Source organism: Notolabrus celidotus, chromosome 12 (assembly GCF_009762535.1).
Source record: "Notolabrus celidotus isolate fNotCel1 chromosome 12, fNotCel1.pri, whole genome shotgun sequence".
NCBI classification, from domain to species: Eukaryota; Metazoa; Chordata; class Actinopteri; order Labriformes; family Labridae; genus Notolabrus; species Notolabrus celidotus.
In genome coordinates this window covers 30,357,906-30,382,382 of record NC_048283.1, presented here as the reverse complement: position 1 = coordinate 30,382,382, position 24,477 = coordinate 30,357,906, and the positions used below count along the sequence as shown (strand labels likewise).

At 39.5% G+C, this 24,477-nt stretch overlaps 1 protein-coding gene across 2 annotated transcripts; it reads right to left on the bottom strand.

The window, feature by feature from the left end:
• Positions 1 to 5,279: 5,279 nt before the first annotated feature.
• On the bottom strand, positions 5,280 to 14,165 carry LOC117822942 (cholecystokinin-like). Of its 2 annotated transcripts, XM_034697915.1 has the most exons (5): positions 14,096 to 14,165; positions 9,391 to 9,605; positions 6,882 to 6,961; positions 6,367 to 6,556; positions 5,280 to 5,760 (listed from the first exon to the last, which is right to left on the bottom strand). In XM_034697915.1, the coding sequence occupies exons 2-5, from the start codon at positions 9,497 to 9,499 to the stop codon at positions 5,621 to 5,623; spliced, it is 519 nt and encodes a 172-aa protein (XP_034553806.1). In that variant the 5' UTR covers positions 9,500 to 9,605; positions 14,096 to 14,165; the 3' UTR covers positions 5,280 to 5,620. The 2 variants fall into 2 exon arrangements, with proteins under 2 accessions (XP_034553806.1, XP_034553807.1); XM_034697916.1 differs by lacking the exons at positions 9,391 to 9,605; positions 14,096 to 14,165 and adding an exon at positions 7,064 to 7,068.
• Between the last annotated feature and the right edge of the window lie 10,312 nt (positions 14,166 to 24,477).

Below are 24,477 nucleotides of genomic sequence, written 5' to 3'. Positions count from 1 at the left end.
ATCTATAACCTGTCTTATTTTTAATGAATTTAAACCCAGAGACATCCCGTCCAGAGTCAGATCAAAGCAATAGTTAGTTTTTGGTGAATGGTTTGATATTTCTGTTGCACCTTTAGCTCTGCCATGAATCCCTCATGTGAGAACTCAAAAAAGAAAACAAAGTAGGAGCTGCTGTTTGGTTGATTGAAGTCTTAATTTGATTTCCTTCACATGTGGAGATCATTTGTATATTTTTGTCCTTAGATAAATTTGTTTTACTTATTTCAGGTTTTAAAAAAAGCAAATATCTGACATCATTTTAAGGTCAAATAAATCAACACTCATACCATAGATGTAACAGTGAAATATAAAATTGTGCTCCTAGATCTGTATTAGTTGCACTATGGGATTGTGGCTTCTAGCACTTTCTGAAACTGTGGCTTGGTTTAGGGTGAATGGTACATAGTCATTTGTATTGTCTGTTTTTAAAGCGGTTCTGAACCTTTTCTCACTGATATAATTTTTCATGTCATCAACTTGTTTTTTATTGTTGAATGTTGTTACACATGTCTCAGTATGAATGAACCATGTAGGTTTGTTTCCAAATATGAATGCATGTCATATTGTTTGCTACTGTACGAGGAGAGAGAGTGTATTATGATAATCAGTGTATTTAAAATGAAGAAATAAAGAGATTCCTCAAAATGTAACCTAGAGAGTTTTATGTCTCTTGTCTGCAAAAATACAGGCCTGACACTTGTGTACTTCTCACTGTGTCCATGTGGGGGCAGCATGGAGCTATGTATTGTGGTAATGCCGTCTAGAAACTAGAGATAGAATATGTGGGATAAACCTTTTGCTTTCCTTAGAGGAAAATCATGTTGATGCATTTTAAATATGCCTGAATGCCAAACATTTTTTGCAAGCAATTTTTTTTTTTACAGTCTTTTATAGTGGTCTATAGATTTGCATTTTATAATGGCCAATGCAGATGACTAGAGAGCAGGTTGGCTGAAATGTTATGTTAAAAGACCATTATGTTCATTCCCCAAAGTGTTGCTGATAAAGTCTACGCCAGTTGTCAGTGGGGCAGTAGGCTAACTTAGTTAGCTGGTTGAAAGCTGCTGTTAGGACTTCCAGCTAACATTATTTGCATTTTCTTACTTAAAGCTGCTGTTGGTAGGAATGGTGTCAAAACCTATACTTTTTTTCTGCTGGGTTTGGAGAAAAGGTCATAATGCCCATCAGTACTCAACTGTAAGTGGAGTAATTTCAGACTATTGTGAAATCTGTTTTCCAATGCCTATGTATAAAGCAATGTTATTATTCCCCTTGTTCCCGTTATCACGGACCAATCATAGCTAATCTCCAACCCTCTGTCCTGATTGGTCGAGTGGCGGCACCACTACATCGCCCTGATTGGCTGGGAAGCCACTACTTCCTCATAGAACGTGCACAACAATCTTTTGTGGGCAGGGTTACGACAGCAGAGCGGGGAGGGGTAGTGTTGACATTCAAAATGTCTCTCCGGACGCATATTTATATCACGACTACCAACAGCAGCTTTAAAGACAGGAACCGATCAGGCAGATAACAAAGTATGTTATTAAGAGTGACTCAATCATATTAAGCTTTGTAAGCTCAAGGAAAAGTATTACCATTTTTGCGAGGCACCATCACGTTAAATCCAGAGTTGCCAAGTTGCCCACAAGTCCACAGCACCTGAGCTCTGAGTGTAGATCACAGAGCAGCAAAGTGGACACAAGGGGGAACGCCAACATTGCTCAACAGCAGCCACACTGAGGCTGCCTGCGTTGTGAGTGCAGACACCACACCATGAAAGAGATGAAGTTTGACAATGATTCATTGATTTAATTGGAATAGTGATCCAACTCCTTGTTGTGAGCTTGAAGAAGTGTATTAGGGGTCTGCTGTAGCTCACAGGTACGATGAACCCGGGGTTCTACATATAGGAGGAGAGAGAAATGGAGAGAAAAGGGGAAGGAGAGGGATGGGCTTGAATTTATTAGAGTACCAGCAGAGATGTTGAGGTGTGGTCCTGCTCCTGAAACTTTGTTATACAGCATCACTTTATTGGCTGACCCATTATCAGTTGACCTCTATTCGTTAATCATGATCCACACCAAGTAAATGTTTCAGTGTTGAAAAGTAAATTGATGATTTTGTTTTGTATTGTTTTGTTTTTATGATCATCTGCAAGATACAGAGTGGTCATTTTATGACACATCAGTCCTTTGGCTTTGTTTTGTGACTGTGTGAACAAGCTCATGCAAACCAGAACAACCTGCTGTTAAATGGTTCAGAATGAAAATGTCTCTTTGTTTGTGTTACAGCAGCAGCATCAGAGAACATGAGAGCTGTTGTATAAGAGCTACACATACAGACAGACAGGCAGTAATGAGACTTGTGTTTACCTTTAAAAGGAGGACTACATTAACACACGTTCTTTTAGTTATGTTGGTTTTGTTTGCCTGTGTGAGAGATGACCTTGGGTTGTGTTGTATGAAACCTTTTTACATTCCTGTTGCTCGCAGCTGTTCTGCTGCAGAGACAAATACGAGCTCTTTTGTTTCTTTACGTGTCTGTTTCCATCGGTCTCTGCTTGTGTAAGAGGAAACAGAACATGTGCCTGTAAAGAGGCATTACTGTACTCTCTGTGGATGGAAGAGCTAACTCATAACAAGCTTGATGGGTTGGTCATTATAGCCAGAACTGGTGTGTGTCTGTGTGTGAGAGTTCACAGGATGTGTGTGCTTTTATCTGTAGGTAAAACTGTTTTATTCAGTCCCTGGCAGAGTGAGACCTTTCTTTGCTTCCCTTAGAATAAATAAGACCCAACACAAAAGACATTTTCTCCTCATATTTTCATCATATATCATTTACACGTTATTTTATATTGCTTTATATATGTTTTACAAATTTACATCAGATACATGATCTCTTTTTGAGGGCAGTACGAGCTGTATTTTCAAGCTTAACATTGGTTTTGGGACATGTTCTCCACTAACTGGGTGCAGTGTGTTCATGGTTAGCTCTGTGTGACGGATCATCCTTCCTTGAGTCGATCATTTCACTCTCTGATCCTCAGCAGCATTTGATTTGATTCACTTGGGTATAAAATCCATGTAACTGTATTTTTGGTCTCTTTCTCCAGCTTAGTTTCACTTCACAAGAGTACAAATATTACATTGATTATTCAGCAGCACCAACTCTCTCTAATAAGGACTAACACAGATGGCTGATGATAATCTCTTCAAAGTTAAGATGTGTTTCAGAGCCACTTCTGAAACAGGATTAGAATCAGTCAAATCCAGTTAATTCAGGAGACGGGCTCATCTACTAATCCTGTGAGACACTGCTGATATCGTCCTGGCTTTCATGTAATCTAAGAAACCTTTGTTGATCACACCAAATGCTCATGCAGAAAGATGATCATAGACATGCTTCTAGTTTTCCTCTCTTAGCTCTTCAGAATACAGACACAGATCTGTTTGGTGACTGGTCCACCTTCACATAACATCCTGAACAAATGCATTTGCACTTTTTGCTGACATTAGAGGAAAAAAAGACTTTATAAGGACTTTTATTCAATCGGAAAGTTGTAGCAACGCATTTTTTTTATTATCTGCATCTTTAAGAATGCTTATCCAATAATATATCTGATTTTTCCTTTGGCAAGGACAATCTTCCTCTCATATCTACAGGGCTTGTAATCAGACCGATTTTAATCTATCACTGAGTTCCAGTATGCAACAAAACTCCCAAACTTCTCATGTAGAGATTTGAACACCTCGTGCTTCCTTAAACACATCATGTGCTTTTCACTCTACCAGGGTTACCTTCAGCGTGTCTGATGTGTCAGAGGTGAAAAGTTGTCATTGATTTTCTCTTTTCTTCCAAATCAGGAAAACCTTAACTGTCTCCTACTGTCACTGTGATCTGCTCACCCTTTGTTATAACCCTGTCACCCTTTGTTATAACCCTGTCGTGTTTACTTGCAGGGACTATGAAATGATTTCTCTTTAGTGAGCACTGGTGTAAAATCAAAGTGAATTGAGGCTCTGTGCTGCAGCTTTTGGAGGCACTGAGATAGAAGAGTGTTTAACCACACTGCCCAAGTGATTTATAAAGGTCCAATAGAAGTCCTTCGGTACATTCTGAAGTGTTTGTAAAAATGAGAATATAAAGTGAACACATTTGTTTGCCAGGTTTCCAGGCTGGAATGATTTTTTGTTTAATGAGCAGAAATAATTTCCTCTCTAAAACACGGTACTGCAAGAGCAAATGTCTGTTTAGCTTTCAGCACAACTTATAGCTAACTTCACTGTGTAGTCGTACCAATAAGTCTGGTAATATTCTATATTATTATTGTCAATAAATCATTGGAAACAAACATAAAAGACCCATCTGTGTATAAAAAGCTCATTTTTGTCTGTGCCCAACACGCTTCATTGTCCAAAAAATATTGAAACCCATCAGTTGAGACATGCTGATGAACACACGTTGGACACAAACACACACTCTGTTTATGATGGATCAGTCCCATCCTGCTGCAGTAATTACTTTCTGGAGCACTATTAGTGTATCAATCCGCTCCTGAAAGTAGTTCCAAACAAATACCCTATTTTCTCCTCTCACCAAAAGTACCCTGCGGTGACTGAGAAGGATGTGTCCAGACTTTTAGGCTGAGGTGGCACCAGAGCACTCACTCGTGCAGCGGGGCATGTTTACCCTTCTATCTCCATTAACCATTCTTCTATTTAAATACTTACATAAATGTATCACATTGATTTTAAATCACTGTGTGTAGTTTTTTAAGATTATAAAGATAAAGTAAAAGAGTAAGATTCTTTAAAGCTCCTGCCCTTAATCCTTTAAGAAATCAATAAGAAGATGTATGACTCTATAAGGGGCATTTTAAAGAACCAATAAAAGAAAATGTGCTACATTTAAAATGCAACAGAAGCTCTCAGCAATGTGCTGAAACAGCTCAATAAGTTGATTAGAACATAAGTTCTGCTCCGAAAAGCCAAATAACCCTGATGATTTTGAATTCAGGGGTACCACAAGGTGTGACCAATTAGATTTCAGAGGGGCTGTGCGACCCATAACAACTCCTCTGGACACACCCCTTCCATCTTAACGACTGCTTCTCTTTGAAAATGAGAGTATGCATGTGTGAGCTGTTTAAGACGATACATGTCCTTTACAGAAACCATGAGCTTGACACCAGGACCCACAGACAGGTATAAGAGATGCACAACATACTGGTACTTTGACTTTTTTTATGGGATTTACTGCCAAGAAACACAATATAGAATATCATCAGACATATCTGAAAATATAAATGTTGTGCTTTAATGTTTTGCAGACGTACTTTGAATGCTCTTAACTTCAACGCAGAGATTCAGGGATAATAAATTGCATGATTTGCTTGATTAATAGATTATTTTCCTCCTCTCTGCTCTTTCATCATAATGTTAAACACCTTCTAGGATTCAGTCAATTCAGCCCTTGGTTCCAGGAAGTGCAGTGTGAAAAGGGCTCTTTATTCTCAGGGGCTTTTTGTCGGCAGAGTTGGAGGATGTAGCTCTGGTTTGAGCGAAAGCAAGCCATGCCTTTAGGAGGAGTACTCGTACTCCTCTGCGCTGCGTCTTCCAAAGTCCATCCAGCCGAGGTAATCTCTGTCCATTAGTCTGTGAGCAGGACCCGGACCGCTGGCTCTGCTGGTCAGGGAGGTTCTGCTGTGGTAGGGGGAGACTGGAAGAGACAGAGACAACACTGAAGACATGAAAAAGGCCTCCTGATAGGACATTCATCTATCTGTGCTGACCCTGATAGTAAAACTCTGAATGAGGATGTAAGTCAGTCATGCTGTCTTGTTTTGTTTCTATTCCTGTCTCTGTGAACTCAGCAGGTCTCACAGTCACACAGTGTTTGGTTTAGAGGATAGAGAGATACAACCTGACAGAGAGAGTGAGGTTAGGAGGTAAAGAGATGAGTGAAGGAGGTAAGGATAGAGGGCACAGGCGGGTAGAGGACAAAAAATGAAAGAACTGGAAAAGGCAGAGGGAGAGAACAAGGAGGAGGTATGGAAGCATGGAGGGAGGAGAAAGAGGAAGCTGGAGGGAGGTGGGAAATGCCAGATGGTGGGACACAGTCACAGCATGACTGACGGCACATTTACAGAAGGATGGGTCTCAGAGAGAAACAACAATCCGAGGGGAACGTAATGTGTGTGATGAGATGACTGAAGGGAAAGACTTTGCTCCAGTTACACGTCTGTATGTCTGTCTGTCTGTCTGTCTGTCTGTCTGTCTGTCTGTCTGTCTGTCTGTCTTTGTGCATTGACATCAAGCTGCTCACCTTTCCTGGAGACAAGTCTAGCCAGGAGCTGGCTCAGGCTGTTCAGAGCATCTGCCTCCTCCTGGCGTTGGTTGTGGTTAGTCAGCAGACCTGATGGGGGCGCTGGAGCTGAGCGGGTGTGACGTGTGTGGTCGGGTGAGGGGGGAGGCAGTGTGTCTGAAGGGAGAGCCTCACCCTCAGCTCTCTGTGGCTACAAAAAGATGTGAAAATAAACCTCAGATTTTGACTGTTCACTTGACTTTTTAAGAGATTTTAAAGCAAACTTATCTTTTGTTTGACCAAGATTTATGTGTATGTTTAAAATAATGCACCAGCTTTTCAAAAGCCCTTAAAAAGAATCACTCCTCACTCCCTCATCCTTGGAACATGATGTGTTCAATTGAAGGTAAAACACTTTGATAAACTTCACATTCTCCCACTGGTGAAAGGTGATGATTATTCCCATGTAGAGATTGAAGGACATCTGTATATGAGTATGTGTGTGTGATGTGTGGTGTGTGATGTGTTTCTCTTACCATTAAATGTGAGGGCAGACTCAGGGATCCACTGGTTAGAGCAGCAAGAAGAACACACACATAGATTCCTACATTCATGGCTGTCAAGGGAGAGAAAGAGGAGCGAAATAAAACAAGGTTAAAAGAAATCCAACACACCTAATGTGGCCATTTTCCAATATCTGTGTTTACTGCCCCTCCACCGCTCTCTCCTTTATTGTCTCCTTCAGCTCGTTAAACACACTTCACAATCACACACGGTGAGGGTTTTGCAGAAAGCCGTGATAAATCTTTTGGTTGTGCTGGAGCTGAGTATTGAGGGGACGAGATTAACCTGTGATGATTCAGCTGGACCCTGAGGCCAACATCATTTTGTCTTTCTTACACACTCCCTCGCTTTGTCACATAGGGTTGAACAATCTATTATTTAACACACACAGATACACACACACACACACACATGCAGAGTTTGTGTGTGGTGGTTGTGATGAATCCATCTGTCAGCATCAGATTCCCAAAGGACTGATACCAATTATCTTTTGATCCCCACTTTGACCTGTGTTGATTTGAAACAGTCACATTAAATTGACAGCACAAAGAGAGCAGTTACATGGATTTTGATCTTTATTTATTCTCTTTGGTCGATGAAAGATGAGAATAACAAGAATTCAATCTTATTCTGCATCCTTCATCATTACTTAATCTGCTTTTGTCTGACTGGAAGTCAATAATGTTGTAACAAAAGTTTTAAAAATGCATCAGCTAGATACAAATATTCAAAGTGGAAAGGGGAATTGTACATGATATGGCATTTGTCAGTCTGAAGTGCCAACGCTGTATTTATTGGCCCTGATGAAGCAGCTCATCAGCTGTGATGAACGATACTTTGAGCCAGGAGATTTCCAGAACAAATCATCCAATTAGATCAAACCAGCAACACAAGTCGCTCTGAGGCTTTCAATCTCCAGTCATTCAGAAAACAAACACACACACACACACACACACACACACACACACACACACACACACACACACACACACATACACACACACACACACAAACACACACAGAGAGCGGTTAATGGTGATATCAACCACGAGACGCTCCATGGTATGGAGTGAACAAGGAGAAGCTTAGACTTTACTTCTTTGATTTGCTGAATATTTAACAATTAACCTCCACACAGGAGCAAAAAGATTCATACTTATATTGTAAATAACAATTTGTAAGGTGATCTTCCTGTTTGATGTTCCCTCTACATGATTTAAATCATCTCTCTTATTCAACATGCTCACACAGTACAGTCCATCCAGCATCTTCTAATAAAACCTCATAACTGTGTCGTTTTAAACCGATCATACTCTGAAGCTGTGTCTCTAATTTCATCGCTGCACTCATTACAACAGTCCATTTGAATAATCATATTTAAATCCATGTAGTGGTTTAAACAGTCATTCTCTTCATGCTAATATAATTCCTGTTAGCAGCTGGTCATTGTGTCTGATTCATCACTCGATGGGCTGGTAATGATGATGTGCTGAAATATTTGTGAAAGCCCTCTCCCCTCTCCTCTCCTCCTCTTCTCTAAACCCCCAACCTCCCTGCTCCAGTTCTGACATTTTCCATCCTTTTCCTTTCCTCCCTGTCCTTTTTACAGGAAAATAGAAAAACTGAAATTAGAGAAAGTTTTCTCTCTTTCACTGAGATCATTATCCAAGTCCTCATTTGCATGTATTCCCCTGCCTTCAATCATTGCATAATCATGCCTTTAAAATGTGTTGCAACTCAACAGGTTTGGAAAGTGTTCATTAATTTTAGCAAGTAACATGCACACAGTGTTGTTTCCAGGTAAAATTTAAGAGGAGGAAAAGTACAGTGTTGTAATCTGATTAATGTCGCATTACATGTGTTGCAGCAGCAATGTCATCTGTGACTGCAAAACAAAATAAATCTGCCTATTTACTAATGCACCCATTCCTCATTTAATATTTATTAAGTTTAATTCTTAACACACTTCAATTTCTCAGTTGTGTCTCAGATTTCTGGTTTTTGTCCAGAGTATTTTTTTACTTAGAGCAGAAATTAAATTCACAAAAGAGCCAGATTTCTAAAGTCTGAATAATTGTTCTTTTATGAGTTTGACACAAACTAAATGTGAAAACTTCTGGTTTCAAATTACTTTTTTTTTTCCATTTAAAGAAAGATTCTTTAAACATTATAGAGAGGTAAATTGTTATCATGAGTTATCAAAGTGCTACAGAGTAAAAACAATAACATAAAAACAACATTATAAGCAGAATTAAGAAAAATGACCACAAGAAAATAAATGAGAGCTTTGAAGATTTAAGAAATATGACTTTCTTCAGGCTTTGTATTCAAAGAAACTGAAAGTCATATGACAAGAAGTAATAGTCAAATTCTAATTGAAAGAAACAGTCGCACTGAACATAACTGTTTTGAAAATGTATCCATCCTGCGACAGAAAAACTAGAAGCAATAAATTAAATACAGAATAATTTTTCATCCTACCTGCAGTTGTTTGAGTCGGGCCAGCAGTGGATGAGTCAAAGGATGTAGAGTTTGTTCCTTCAGCACCCAGGTTGGAGTGAGCGTGTGAGAAATAGAGGGGGGGAACCATGTCTTATACTGACACTCACAGGAAGTGGGAGGACTCCATGCAGGTGGGAGGAGCCTGCTGGTGGCGCAGAAACTGACAGCAGCACTGACGCAACTGAGGACGCACACTGCCAACGCACAAACCAATTCATACATACATAAACAAACACGCACACACACACACACACACACCGAGAAATAAGAGGACCTGCCAGGACAGAGGTGGCAGCTTTAATTGTATCACCTCTTCCTCACTCACCTGTGTGTGAGAGAAGAGAGGCACACACACTTCACACACAGAGGACATAGTTTTGATGGTTTTGTTTCAGCAAGGAGAAGCTAAAAAGCCCTCAGAGATCAACTGCAGGGCATGTCTGAGGATTTAGATGGCACACAAATGCTCTCTCTCAAACACACACACATTAGCATGAATAAATATAAAGTAGCGATGAGAGACTTAAGAGAGAAGACTGAGTTTCAAAGTGGAAGAAAGTAAAAGAAAATGAATGCCAGTTGTGTGTTTGTCTTGTGTATTCATGTATTCATGTATGTAAATGGAAAAAGGAATGTGGAGAATGAAAAGACCAACAAAACATTGTCCCTCTAAGCAGCTTGGGGCCTTCTTTCATCCAATGTTTCACTGGGATTGAGTTTTCTTTCTAACAGAGCAGACGTAACATGCAGTTCAGAGCCCTTCACATTTCACTAAGGGTAAATCACTCCTGCATTCTTTAGCCATGACAGGTCACTAAAGGAAATACATTTCTCTGTTGTGCTTTCTCCTCTAAATACCACAAATGATCACTAATGGAGCTCTGACAAAGTGGGTCCCAAGTGGGTCAGGATGTAATTCTGAAACTTTCAGTAAACCTTTGTTGTGAGTGATGAAAGTGCAGCCACTCACATGTTACAGGAAAAATGCTGCTAAAAGCATTACAAAAAGTATTCCCACTTCATAACCAGAATGTTAGTTCAAATGTTAGTCTGTGTCAAACAAACAACAAGAACAAAAACAACACTATCAATCATATTAAAGCTGGGGTTGGTAGTCAGATTTAGATCCACTTTTTGTTATACTGGTTAAAATGATCTTTATGTCCCGATGGTAATCAATACGTAATGTGTTCTTAAAAAAGAGTGAAAAAAAGCCTCTATCTACAGCCGGAGTAAACCTGGGAAAACACCAACCAATCCCTGCCATCAGGAGCCAAATGATGAAACCAATCAAATCCCGTCCTGCCGTTCTGCCCGCCTCCTGCAAAGCGTACATTTCATGTTTGTTTGTGTTTTTAACTTTCACTATGAGAATGTTTTGGTGTTTTCTTACCGCTGAGTGAGACATGAGTTGACGTAGTGCAAAACACAAACGATGTGTTGAGGACCGGTTTTTAATCAGTCATCATCATATGGTCGTGAATCAGTGTTGCTCGTGCATGTGAGCGGGGTGTCGTTTTGGAGGAGCTCCGAGGGGAGCGTGGGAGGGGTTAGACGGAGTCCTGAGGAAATGCTACGTTCAAATTCATGCTAGTTTTCCATGAATACCTACACTAGCTTTAAGTAAAGGCAAGACTATAAGGTGGGGTGTCATGTTAGGTCATAAACCTTATTAATAATCGCAACTGAAAAACTGACATGTCATCATCCATCTCTAAAGATGTTCAAAGTTATATTTCCCTGTCACCGGCACAGTGACGGAAACATCTGAGTAAACAAAAACTTATCGTCTTCTTCCGCCTTCTTCTTTGTTACAAAATCCAAAAAAACTTCCAAACTGGCAAAGAAACATTTTTTAGTGCAAGTTGACTTGCTTTCATCTGTCTTCTCCTCAGACGTTATTTTTGTTGCAGTAGAAACCACACACAAGGTTAGCTAGCTAGCTGGTTATTGAGTCTTCTTCTGCTGCTCCTCTTTCTTCAACTTCCCTCCATTTTATGGCAGGTGGTAGCCGGCGTAAAGAGCCACTACTCCCCTAGTATGAACAAATGAGTTACACTCTAATACTGTCTGCTTAATTTGAACACAATATCAGTCTTTTATTTTTCTAAAAAGACAATTATCATCAGTACTGGTATACTGTGATGGCCCTAATCGAGAGCTCACAAACACTCTCCCAGCAGCTTGTATTTTATTCAAGGAGCTGTCCATCAGATATAATTTCTTAATAAGTAATACTGTAATTAGTACATGCTACAGACTTGTGTTTTTTCACTTTAGGCAGCAGTGCGCCTTACAAAAGTGACTTTCTAGGCCCGCCATACCTTTGTAACCCAAATTGCATGTAACCTTCCTTCTTTGTAAAATCCAACAATGAGAAGCAGTTCAACTTATGGATAAACACACTTTGAGATTTTAAGTTTTTATAAAGGGGAAGAAACAAGGCCTTCAGTTTAAGAAATGCTGCCAAAGACATTATTTTACAGTTTTAGGTCTCTTTGTACAGACTGAGTGAAATGCTCCAAAGTTTCACAAGTTTCATGGTCAAAGAGAGAACTGTAAGTAATAAAACATTTCTGCTTTTCTCACTAAAGATGTTTTTCTCAGTGAGGAGAATAAAGGGCTTTGTAGATGAAGGCACAACTGAAAGAGTGACAACGTGAAGTGTTTTGTGATGTTTGTAACAGGTTTGTTTAAGCTGTAAAGGTAAAAAATGCAGTAATCAGTAAGTGACTTCTTTATTCACAATTTGAAGCATGACCTCTGTAGTGTCTTTACTGCATCACTCACACCATGCAAGTATTGAAGAAATATGAATATGAATCCTTCTCATCAGTCAGAGAGAGCTTTAGGTGTGCGGTCACGCTGAGTGGAGAGACACCGCTGTGTCAGGACTCACTCATCAGTTCTTTATGGTTTTCATAAAACTGATTTGCTCACAGGGCTCGTGTGAATCATTCCAAATTCCTCAATTTTTCAGCCGTAGGTGAGGTCAGAAGACAAATCCAAAGCTCCTTTGAAAAATATTTGCACTTTTTAGCTTTGTGGAGTTTGAAATCCTAAACTCTGACATCCCTGGAGATCTTTGCAGAGACAGAGGGCTTAAAGGAATCAAGTTTTATTTCGTGGCTCTATGTGTCATTGTTTACAGAAGTCCTTGATGTACAAAAATAAGAGAAGAAAAGTTTACAGAGTTTTAAAGTGAACCTGCGTCACCAGCATGTTATAAACAAGATTGGTGTCACAAAACTTTGAGGAATTATCTTAACAATGAGTCTGATGCTTTATACTGACTGACCTTAGGAGGATATTTTCTGTGCACTTCTGTAGATACAGGATGTAAAACATTAAATCTGAAGGTATTCAGCTTACCACTTTGTGATTAAGTCAGTATTAAACGACAGATTGAATATATTATATTTGTATTGCATCAAATGTGGTAATCTTCACAAACTCACCAGAACCATGAACACTTTTGTTACTAACTATGTCGACTAGCTGTTTTTCCCTGTGAAATGTGTACACGTATGTGTGTGTGTGTGTGTGTGTGTGTGTGTGTGTTTGTGTGTGTGTGTGTGTGTGTGTGTGTGTGTGTGTGCAAGAGAGAGAGAGAGAGAGAGAGAGAGAGAGAGAGAGAGAGAGAGAGAGAGAGAAAGAGAGAGTATTATTGAACTTTCCAGATCAGTCCCTGGTGTATTTTTACTTCTACTCCCGTATGTAAATGAGGCTAACATTAGCCTGTTTCCCGTCATAAGCAGCTGTTCATTGTCACTGTCACCTGTCTAATTGCCAATGGACACCCGCACTAACACATTATGTTGAAACTGTCACCATATCCGACCCTGTGATTGGTTGATGAAGAGGACTATTATATATCACAGTGTTTATTTCATGTATAATATCAGCTGCTCTTCCCTGCTGTGCATGATTGAGAAAATAAACCACAGTATAACCTTTTTATAGCTCAACTTCTCACTTCTTCTTCTGTAAAAACAACAAAACACTGACTGACTGTTGATCTACTCCACCATGTTTCAAAATGTAATCCAGGCTGTCTGAGATACTGAACGAGCTTGTGGACGAACAGACAACTGAACAAACGAAACTCTTCCCCCGGAGGATTTCATTACAGACAAGCAGATGTAAGCTTCATCTTCAGACAGCCTCTGTCTGCTGTTAGGAGAACAAACATCAAAAGAACTCTGATAGCAGGTGGGATGAAGCTTCATTTCCCAGGCCACATACTTTACAGATTTGCATTTTATACTAATTACATTCTACCTCTGTATCTCTTTCTAACCTCTACTAATATCATCATTACAACATCTACAATTAGTTTTGGATTACAGGATACAGAGTTTAATAAGTGCATTACTCACCTAAATATTGCACTAAAATGTACCATACACAAACTTATTATGTCTGCATCCTCAATGTTTTTTATGGACAACATATAGGGTTTGTCTTTCACTAAAACATGCAACCAAACATTGTGTCTCTACTCGTAGTGACTACATTAAGATCAGATATTTATGGTTATGTTCAAAGCATGAAAAAGTAAACAGTGACCTGAGACTTCAGGCTTTTCTTCATATTTATCTGAAATCTCCATCTTTCTCTCACCACAGTTTAATATCTAAATATTGTTACTTATGGTTCACATTAGACTTAGACTTAGACTTACCTGTGAACATGTTTTTTGGGGTGAAACATGATCTCTCATGATGCCGTGTTGGGGTTAGTTCCCATATTTCCCTCGAGGTGTTTGCAGTCTTTTGATGGAGGATAACAGGAACATTACGTTGGCAGCTCAGTGTGGCTGTCAAACAGAGATACATTGTCACATTGAAAGTGTTCGTATCCGCTGTATGTATGTAAATATCAGAGGACTTTCTATTAGAGTATACCTCACTCTGTCAGCTTATCACAGTTTCCTCTGGTTTATCCACAGTACATTGAACAACGTGTGATCTTAATATGATGGCTTTAATAGAATATCATCTTTTTGATGCTGTCTTTATGTGTATTTGTTTACCAGCAGGTGAAACTGTGTTTCAGACTTCCCAGAATCACTATGAGCAGCTGAGACAAGCACTCATATACAACCATCTATTTGTTAATTAAGCTGTTTATCTTCTTACATCACTGATGGGTGGTTTCTGTGCTAAGCCAATCAGTCAATAAGATGTGTAAACAACAAATAAAACTACAAAAAGTAGCCACAGAATGCTCAGTTCATACCATGCATGCACATTAAAATGCCTTGGACATGCACATAGACAGATCCAGACATTATTTATCACATTGAATGTGTTTTACTAGTTATTTCGGGTGCTGCAGTGTTAAACCACTGACACGAGATGGAGTGATCTGTCACGGGCGTGACAAAGACATCAGCATCATATTCTCTGTCTGGAGGGGAACAAGGACCACAGCCTTTATGTAGCCAACAGTTACCCTCTGATATTTGTACGACATTGCCAACTTCAGTCTGTCAATAACAAGAAAGTTGGTTTGACACTACATGACAATGCACAAATAGGAGCGATGATGACTGATCAAGTTTGGAAAAAGTTGCAGTGATGGAAAGAACTGCAAAGTTCTGCAAAGTGTCCTGAAATCTGTCAAATTTATAGAGATTGCAGAATTACATGCATACTGATATCCATTAGTCATGGATCAGTTGATTTCCTAAGTTAAAGAAAGAGGGACTGCTGACGAGACCAAGTGCATTCATGCATTTCAGTATGTTTGTGTGGCTATCAGCCTGTGTAGTTGTTTTTTAAAGCCATCAAGGAACTTAGCTCTGAAGAAGAAGGATGCACTTCCACTTTAGATATATGTATTTGGCTACTTGATCTTAAATTTACTTTAAGTGACAAACAATAGTGGTATGGTGGTTCAGTGGTTGGCACTGTCGCCTAACAGCAAAAAGATTCCTGTTTTGAGTTTGTATGATTACTCTGTGCATGGGTGGGTTTTCCTGGACGGATGGGCAAACAACCAAAAGTTGATCTCCTCCTGGATAACCAATCAAGTCTCTCTTAATAAGAATAATCAAACAAATGAGGTATATTACTCACAGGTCACATAACAACATCTCATTAAAGAAAACATGCATGCAAACTCACAGTCTTTTTAGGAATGCATTCATCTTTATTCGGTTTGTCCCCCCAGCCCCCTGCTGTGAGTCATAGTACTTGAGTTAATTGCAGTGTTGTGTTGTGTGGGTCACAAACCTCTTCAGAGGATGGACCCTCTCTGTGCTCTAATCAGCTGCCTTGCTCGTGTCAGACATGAAGGAAAGGTCGGGGGCAGAGATGAAGATAAGAGGGGGACAGTGAGCAGGGGCAGAAATGATGTCGATGGAGGGAACATTGATGTATTAGTTCTAAAAAAAACATGTTTTCATTTGTGGAAACATTTACCAGCTTTGGAGTGATTAATAATTCAGAGCAGACTGCCAGGCAGAGGCTTGAGGACAACCAAAGTTTAAAAGACGGAAGGAAGGAGGATTCTTAATCATTGAAGAGAAATGGAAAGATGCTGACGGCAGTGTGGGAGGCAGGCTCATTTTTAACCACATGGCAAAACTCCAAAGTACTCCATACATGTATTAGCCTTGTAATCTTATAATATCACATAGCGTGATTTGCTTGTTGTCTTTCATCTCCTGGCTTGTATTTTCATTAGTTTGCAGATTCACTGTCTCTCAGCGTTAGCAGAGTCTGATTAACAAAAGCCTCCAGAGAGACTTGTTTTCTTGGTTTTGTGGCCTCACTTAAGATTTAGTTGTTTTTTCTTAATGAGTACATCTTTTGGTTTAAGGCTCAATATTAAAAAAGCCATTGTTCAACACTTAAAAAGTTACTTCCTGCTTTAGGAATGAAAAAAAAGCTTTGCACTTCTTAAGGCTTTGTCTTCATACATTCCTCACCACCCTTACATAAAGCTCCTTTAAGAAGTGTTTTAGCTGATGATGCAACAGGATGAAAATGATGCTGATGCTTTTACATGACCTACAAAAGCAAAATGGAGCATTAGAAACAAACAGAAATTTATATTCCATCTCTTTGGTCATTTTTAAGGCTTAGTGTAAGACAAAGCGTTTCATAGAAAGCTTCCACAACAGACTTTCTTTTTAACATCACATCCACAGCATAGTGATATGTTTGGCTGTTCAAAGAGGCAGGATGTTTTCAAAAACGTTATGTGAAAAGACCACTTACTCACAGCATGTTTAGGACAAGATCAGTTCACAATGAAAAAGTACTGCTATGCCCACAGGGAGCGCCAAAATCAACAATCAAAATCAATAATCTGAAAGTTCTCACAGGTTAGTTTGATATCGTCACATGCTCACACTGGTCACTAGCATGAAAGAAAGTACAAATGAAAGGATGATGGAAAGTTCTTGATATTAAAAAAATACAGTCCATTTAATGTGTGTGACAACATCTCACTAGTAGATAATTGCCTGAATTCCAATGGTGTTGCACAAGAAAATCCAGGCGACAACCATAGACTGTATAAATAATGGACGTCTTATCTGTGATGTCACCCATCTGTTCCTGAGCGCTGTTTTGAAGCCAATCGACGGTGGCAGCCATATTGGAAATGCTGAACTCAACCAGGCAGAGTGTGACATAAAGAGGCGGGTTTGAGCCTCCTAGCCAACAGCTATGTGTGCCCGCCTGTCAGTCAAGTCAGTTATGTCCTTATTTCGGCAAAAACTCGGAATCTAAATATCTTCTGAATATCTTTAATTTCAGTTTTACTTTCAACAGGCTCCTCCTCCTGGCTCTGCCTTCATGACATCTTGCTATAGACTCATCTTCTTGTTGCTGTGTTTTGGGTGGTGGTGGTGGTGGCCACTACAGGCCATGGGGCCCAGGTAGTATTGGTGTTGCCACTACCTGGAACTTGACAATACTGAATGGGTTGTGCTGTTAAATTGCGGTGTTCTGCTTGTGAAACTACAAGACGATGGGAGCTGGCATGGAGGGGGTGACTCCAGGATGCCAGAGCTAACTGTTTAGTCTCTCCAAGGTGTCGTGGGCCTAACTTTACGAAACATCTGTGAAGGGAGGTGCCCACTTGATAACCCCAGTGATGTGCTAGCTCTCGCTGGCCCCCCCGTTTCTATCTTGAGCTGTGGGGATGTGAGGAGAACTTATCAGTGTGAAATTTCCCATCATGAGTTAATAACATCATGGAGCAAATGATTGATTTGTTTAATATGAGACTAATATGACATTTCCAACTTATTCAACCACACCGAGAAGCACATTTGCCCCTGTTTCTCTGGTCTGCTGGTAAATAGTGACTCAAAATAAATGAGACTATTAATGATTCAACATTTACCACCTCTGTTTCTCCTGACATGATGTCATCTTAAACTTTTATGATAACAATGAAGGTCCTCACAGTTATTGTCCACAGGAGGTGCTGTTTGAAATTGCTTGAACGCGCCTTTCTCAGAGGAAATAATGTTTGTGAACTCTGCTGCTCTCTCAGACTTTACAGTTTACGATGAACTCTTTAAAGCAGCTCGTAAATCTCTTATGTTAGATATCATTATCAAAATCTGGAACAAATGTTTGAAAAAAATATATATATAATATTATTTTCTAATTTAATAATCAGCTTTAAGACATTTGACTCTCACAGTCTGTAAATTTAGGTCTGCTGTGAGGTCTTATTGAATCAGCTCTTGCCAGAATTTCTCAGGGGAAATAAAGCAAGTCTACATTTAACGGCTTTTTCTAATAGATCCTTTCATCAATACTAATGCTCCTCTCTGGGCCATAAAAACTATGTGTGTGTTTGTGTGTGGAAACTTTCTCAAATCAAACACGTGTGTCATTGTCTGTGTGTGAGGGACAACTGGTTAACCACAGGAGAATTTAGAGGAAATATGAATTCTTAAATATGATTGAATTTTACTAAATGTCTGTGTTAATAACTGTAGCTGCTCCTAATTATTAGCAGAGAGGAATTTCTAAAGGCTGTCCTGGGGTCAAATAATTTTGTCTTGCATAACATTTAATATTACTGAAAAAAAAAAGAAGTTCAGAAGAGAAATCTCGATTTTAATCCTGTCATCAACAAATGAATAAAAAAAATCTTTACAAGCACCAAAGCTCTAAAATATTATTATTAAACTTCCTGCAGAATGACACAAAAAAAAATTTTGTTTAACTAAAATGAAATAATAACTTGTTAAGAAAGCATTTGGAGCATTTTGTGTTTCATCATCTTGTATGCTTCATTGGTAAGTGAAAGCACTGTGAAGGTTTAATTTAATTGTCCAAAAGTTTGTAAAGGTTGGACTGTTGTGCTTTGTTAGGCTGTAACTGGAGAATCTTAATTGACTATTTTCCGGGGCCCGTATGCTCGTCCAGCCATTAGCGATGAAAACGGGCCGTTTGTACTCATGGTGAAAAATAAAATGGATTAGCGGTATGTATGATCCAGGTTAACGCCCCAACGAATCATTACATTTAACAGCGGTAGACCCAACCATTACAGGTGCTAACGGCAGGACTAACTCAACTGTTAGGCTGTTTAAAGGATGGAGGACATTATGCATATGAGTTACCATTTGAGATGAAATATGCGAAGACAATAGATATTTAGGGATCGAACGAATCCTTTGGAAAAGTATGACGATGTGGAAATATACAGCAAATTTAGATTTAGAAGACACAACATAATTCTTAGGTAACCTACCAGAAATACCATGAAGTGAATCCTTCCCAAACAACTCTGTTAACAAGTCCTCATCCTTCAATAGGGGGACAGGTGGTCCTCCACCTGGACCACGTTGGTGGCGGTGCTTGTTGCCCAAAGCCGCTTTCATGTTGCTTATTTTATTTTGTAGGTCTTCTACTGTGTGCTCAGAAACACCACACACATTTACCCAGTTCAAGATCTGAAGCCAAACTTTCCCTTTCTCCTTGTTTGTTATCTTGATTGACTTGTTGATACTAGCTGTTTGTTCATTCTATATTATTTTAATAAAATGTCAATTTCTTCTTCCACTGAAATAATGTTTTTTCTTGATCTTCTCTCAGTCACACTGGTACTGCTCGCCATGTTTATTGTTGTTTATGTGTAGTAGGCATGCGCAATTTGAATTTGTTGGATAGGCATTTTCCAGGAGGTTCCCTGGACATATGACGTTTTGCATCAGCCTCGCTTTCATGGCACAAATATTTAATTGGACAATTATTTGCAGACGTGCATGCGGCTAACGCTGCGGCCAAATGGGCCGTTCCATAACGGTACGTTAAGACTAATGGTCCCGTTTGTGAAATGGCTGGACGTGCATACGTGCCCTGGTCATTAGAACAGACATTTAAATTCTGAGTGCAGCTAACACTAGCAGAGTTAGCAGCACCAGCATTTGGTCCTCCGTGTCTCCAGCAAGTAAATGTGAACATGTCCGTGGTCGTTACACAATGCTCTGGTCAAGCAGTTGCATGCCAGTACAAAGCCTAAAAAAAGGGGGATAAATTAAGGATGGGGAGTATAGAGGAGCAGAGTCCTTTTCAATTTGTCCTGTCAAAGAGGAAGAGGGAGGAATTTTCAGGTCTTCCCAATCAATGACAACCAGTAGTGTTGTATGTGTGAAAAAATGTAAGATGGCTCCAAGGGACGAAGACTGAAAAAAAACTTAGAACATTTGCAATACAAGCGGTGGACCAATGTGATATGAGACCAAAATCCCAACCACAGCAATCGACCTACAAACAAAAAACACATGAGGACAAACATACAAACTCCCCCGGGTGCATCATCTGTGTGCAGTAAGTCAATACCACTGTGTTTGTGATTTAAATAACTACAGAGGCCCAATCATATTTACAGCATACAGTACATCCTGATTCAGCGCTACAGTGTATGTTGTGGAGGTTCACATCTCTTTTTTATGAAACAAAAGAGACAATGAGAGAGGAGACTCTCCCCTGGCCTTTATTTCTCTATTTGTGGACAGTTAGTTGAGACAGTTATATTGCCAGCCTGAGGCAGTCTGTCACTGGTTGAAAATAGAGGAACTCTGCCGGTGTATTAAAGAGAAAATGTGTTGGAAGCAGTGTAGTGATGCCAGCACACCAACACAAATAACACACACACAAACATGGATGTGTCTACTTACACATTAACTGAGAGCAATAAGATAACAAAACACTGGGGTAACAAAAAAGGTTGTCTAGTTAATGATATGAAGTCACAAGGTAAATGTATTTGCATATGGGAATGAATTTAAGGACAGTTGGTGAAAATGTATCTGAGCTGCTGTTTGTGAGTTTGATGGTAGTTGGAAAAACAATTATACAGCGATGACCTTTTCCTTGACCAGACAATTATGTGAACTTCCATCACATCAATCCATTTTCTGTACTCTTGTTATTTTTCAGGGTCATACTGTAGATGGGCTGGGTCATATCCCAGCATGCACTGGAAAGAAGCAAGACCATAACTTATATAGGTCAGCTGTGTGGTCAACAGTGGTGGACAAAGTACACAGCTTCATTACTTAAGTCAAAATATAGATCCTCCAGGTCAAATATTACTCCAATACAAGTGAAAGTTGTGTCAGATTATTACTTGAGTTAAAGTCTTGGAGTACTTGCTTTTAAAAATACTGAAGTATTCAAAGTACTGTTTAAAATATCTCAAAATGTATTTCAAAATACATAAGTGCAGTCAAGAATACATAGAAGTACATTCTGTTACATTATGTTTATTTATAAACCATTACTTGAAATCTCTAAAAACTATACTATAGAATAAAAACAGCCACTAAGTTACTCCAAGCACAGACACCTTAGTTTGAAAAGTTCATCTGGAATGAAACAAACGTTACGTAGCTCAACTCACTTCCTCAGGTTGGACAGTGAATGTTTGTATGTGTGGGCAGAGTGGGAAACAGGGAGAACATTTCAAACGATACCTATCATTCTTCATTTCAAAAACCTCTAACACGGGCTGAAGATATGACCATGGGTGCTCAGGTGGAAAATTATAACCATCATTACCACCTCTACATGAACTGCCTGATCTGAGTGATGCTCTGTGTTTGCTCCACGTTCAACCGTGGAGACGCATGATATACAGGTACGACTAAACCACTGAGACAAACAGAACTACACAAACACAGTTTACTGTCTTAGGATCAGATCTCAGAAAAGAGAAGGAAATTCATGAGCTGACCTCAAAGCAAAAGTAGTGAGTAACTAGAGCACTGATAGAAATGTAGTGAAGTAAAAAGTACAATAATTGTCTTCTGAATGTAGTGGAGTAAAAGTCATAAGTACTCCAAAAAATAATACTAAAGTAAAGTACAGATACTCAAAACATGTACTTAAGTACTGTACTCAAGTAAATTTACTCTGTTACTGTCCACCACTGGCGGTCAACGAGTGTGGTCGTTTAAATAAAGTCAGTGAAATTCATTTTTATTGGTTTTCTTAACAATATTAATTATTATAGAATGTTATTAGAGATGGTGAGATGATCAGAGAGGTGCCTTTATCAAACATTTTTGTCTAAAGCGGCATACATCTGAGATGAAGTACAACACAAGTAAGGATATAAACAGGAGAGAACAATGCAAATGCCACAAAACAGCTTCAGGTCGGATCAGACGAAGGTGCTGACAGTGTAAAGAGGTGAAGGTGTGAAAACATAGACTGTAAATAAAAATGGACAGCGTTGCTCCGCCTCTTCCCGTTGTACAGTTCTGAAGCCAAAAAATCCCTCTCCTGGGCGCCGCCATTGTGTAGCCAGAGCCTGTGAAGCCTTTGTAATAAGCTCCGCCCTACAGCGTAACGTCACAAGACGCTGTGTGTCCTTTGAAGTTTCGTTCTATGGCGGCTCAAAGGAAACCCGGAAGTAAAACCCCGTTTTTTAAACTCTAATAACTAACGAAAAAGAAACTTTTCAGAAAAAAGAGGCCTTGGACACAAAACAGTCAAATACTAACTACATATCACCACAGCAAACGGATGTGAGAAACATTCGTACGACGTGTATATATTTTTTAAAGTTTGACTGCTCCCCCATTCAAATGAATGGGGGAGACAGATTTTTTGACATATACTGCAGCCAGCCACCAGGGGGTAGTCACACTGCTGAAAGCCTCACCACCAGGGCCGTATCCGGTACGCTTGTGTGAAAAGGACTCAGATTAGCTGCATTAGTTGCTCACTTATTTCCTCACTGCAGGCTCACAGAGGAGTAGAGTCTAGCTCACAGGCTCTGTTATGATAAATATGTTTCATATCTCATTTCTTCTGCTTACTTTATTTGTTTATTTGACGGGGGCCATGTACAACGCAAATGTTAGGCCAGAGTTAGCTTTGTAGCTAATTTACATCTGTGGTCCCCGGGCAGGAAGATGTAATGCAGTCATACATCACGAGACAGGCAATTAAAACAATACAAATTAGCAAACTTCACAAACAAACAGTGTATTACATAATACGATTACCATGACAAATCTACATTACCTTATAGTTTAATAAAAGCCACATTACCTCGACAGTCTAGATATAACAACTTGCTTCAAGATATCACAAGCAAAACAAAAGGCTTAAATTGCTGGATGTATAAAAATAGCTGTGCAGCAATTAAAAGTGACCTTTTCCATGTCTTGAAATAAGATGTTAAATATGATTTTATTGAAAGACACTGAAAGACACTGTGGTAGCTACTTTCACTCATTACAAGCAATAAGCCTTATTTTATGCTTGCAGAATCTTGAAATTGGATATTTTATCTGGACCTGTCAGGTGAATGTGACCTAAATTAAGTGTAATGAGATATTTTGACAAGCAGTTGGGATAATACACTCTCGAAGACTTATATTCTTGTAGTGGTCTACTTCTTTGATCTTTTAAATGTTCTTGTCACTGTTAGATTCATGGAGAGCAACGTAACACCAGGGTCAAATGAAGTGTGTGTAAAGCAGTCTTATCTGAACATTTGGGAGTGATACTTTACATTCTCAAGTGGTGTCCTAAAAAGTCTTCACCATAGATCATTATAAAGACAAGAGATTTGTTTCAGCCAGGTTGTATAGTTTTTTTCTTCAGGAGCATGCATTTGCAGGTGTGTGGTGTTTTGATAGTAGAGTCCTCCTCCACTGTTAGCAAACAGTAAAGAGGTTACTCAGTCTGGTAAAATCATTACTTCAGGGGGCCTGGTGGCAGCACTTCAGAATGGATTGGCCTCTGTAGGCTGCTCAGTGTGTGATCCATCATCACACTGATAATGAAATAACAGTGAGGAAAGATCACTGACTCACACACACATACACTCTGTTTCTCACATTGTGCATCTTTCCTCACTGAATCAATACAGGTCCCAACACCCACCATGAGGTGCAGCGGAGAGCGACTCCGGGGAGGCACCTCCACCCTGTCATCAGCCAGCATGGATGGTCTGTTTTGTCCACCTCCCACGAGGTATAAGCCATGTCACGCTGTGTGGGTCTGCCTCACTCAGTACCTGAGTCTGTGTGAGTGTGAGTTCATATGTGAGTTTGTGTGTGTGTGTTTGTCTCCCTCCAGGCAGCATGGCAACAATAAAGTGGTGACAGAGACACACCGCTCAAAAGATGGACTGAAAAGGGGAAAATGAAGAAGTGACACCTCGAAGACCAGCCGAGGGGAGAGAGGAAAAGAGATGCGTGTAATATTAAAAAGAGCTTGGAGAAAAATAAACACAATGTTATTGCTGCACTTTGTTAGAAGTGTAGGGTGGTGCCCTACAAACCTGTAACGCCCTGTGTGTTCCAATAAGTATCATGTCATGTCTTATAGGCTGATCAATAGTTTAGTTTTAAAACTTTTAATTTAACCGTATACTGGACATGTTGCATCTTACTCTTCATGTGCTAATGGAAAAACAGCACCTATCATTTTTATAGATGGTCAACTTGTTGGGGAGACTTGGTTGGGGAGTTTGAGAGAGTTTCATTCTCAAGCAGCAGGCAGTGAAGAGTCAAATGCTGAGAAGATAACTGTTTGTAGAAGCAGCAGGTCGTTTTACACTCAG

Excerpts from the sequence above, each read along its gene's own strand:
- LOC117822942 (XM_034697915.1), bottom strand. The coding sequence starts at position 9,499 with ATGGTTCCCCCCCTCTATTTCTCACACGCTCACTCCAACCTGGGTGCT. Across the intron at positions 6,962-9,390 it reads CCCGACTCAAACAACTGCAG|CCATGAATGTAGGAATCTAT; the intron begins GTAGGATGAAAA and ends CTCCCTTGACAG. Across the intron at positions 6,557-6,881 it reads GTCTGCCCTCACATTTAATG|CCACAGAGAGCTGAGGGTGA; the intron begins GTAAGAGAAACA and ends ATCTTTTTGTAG.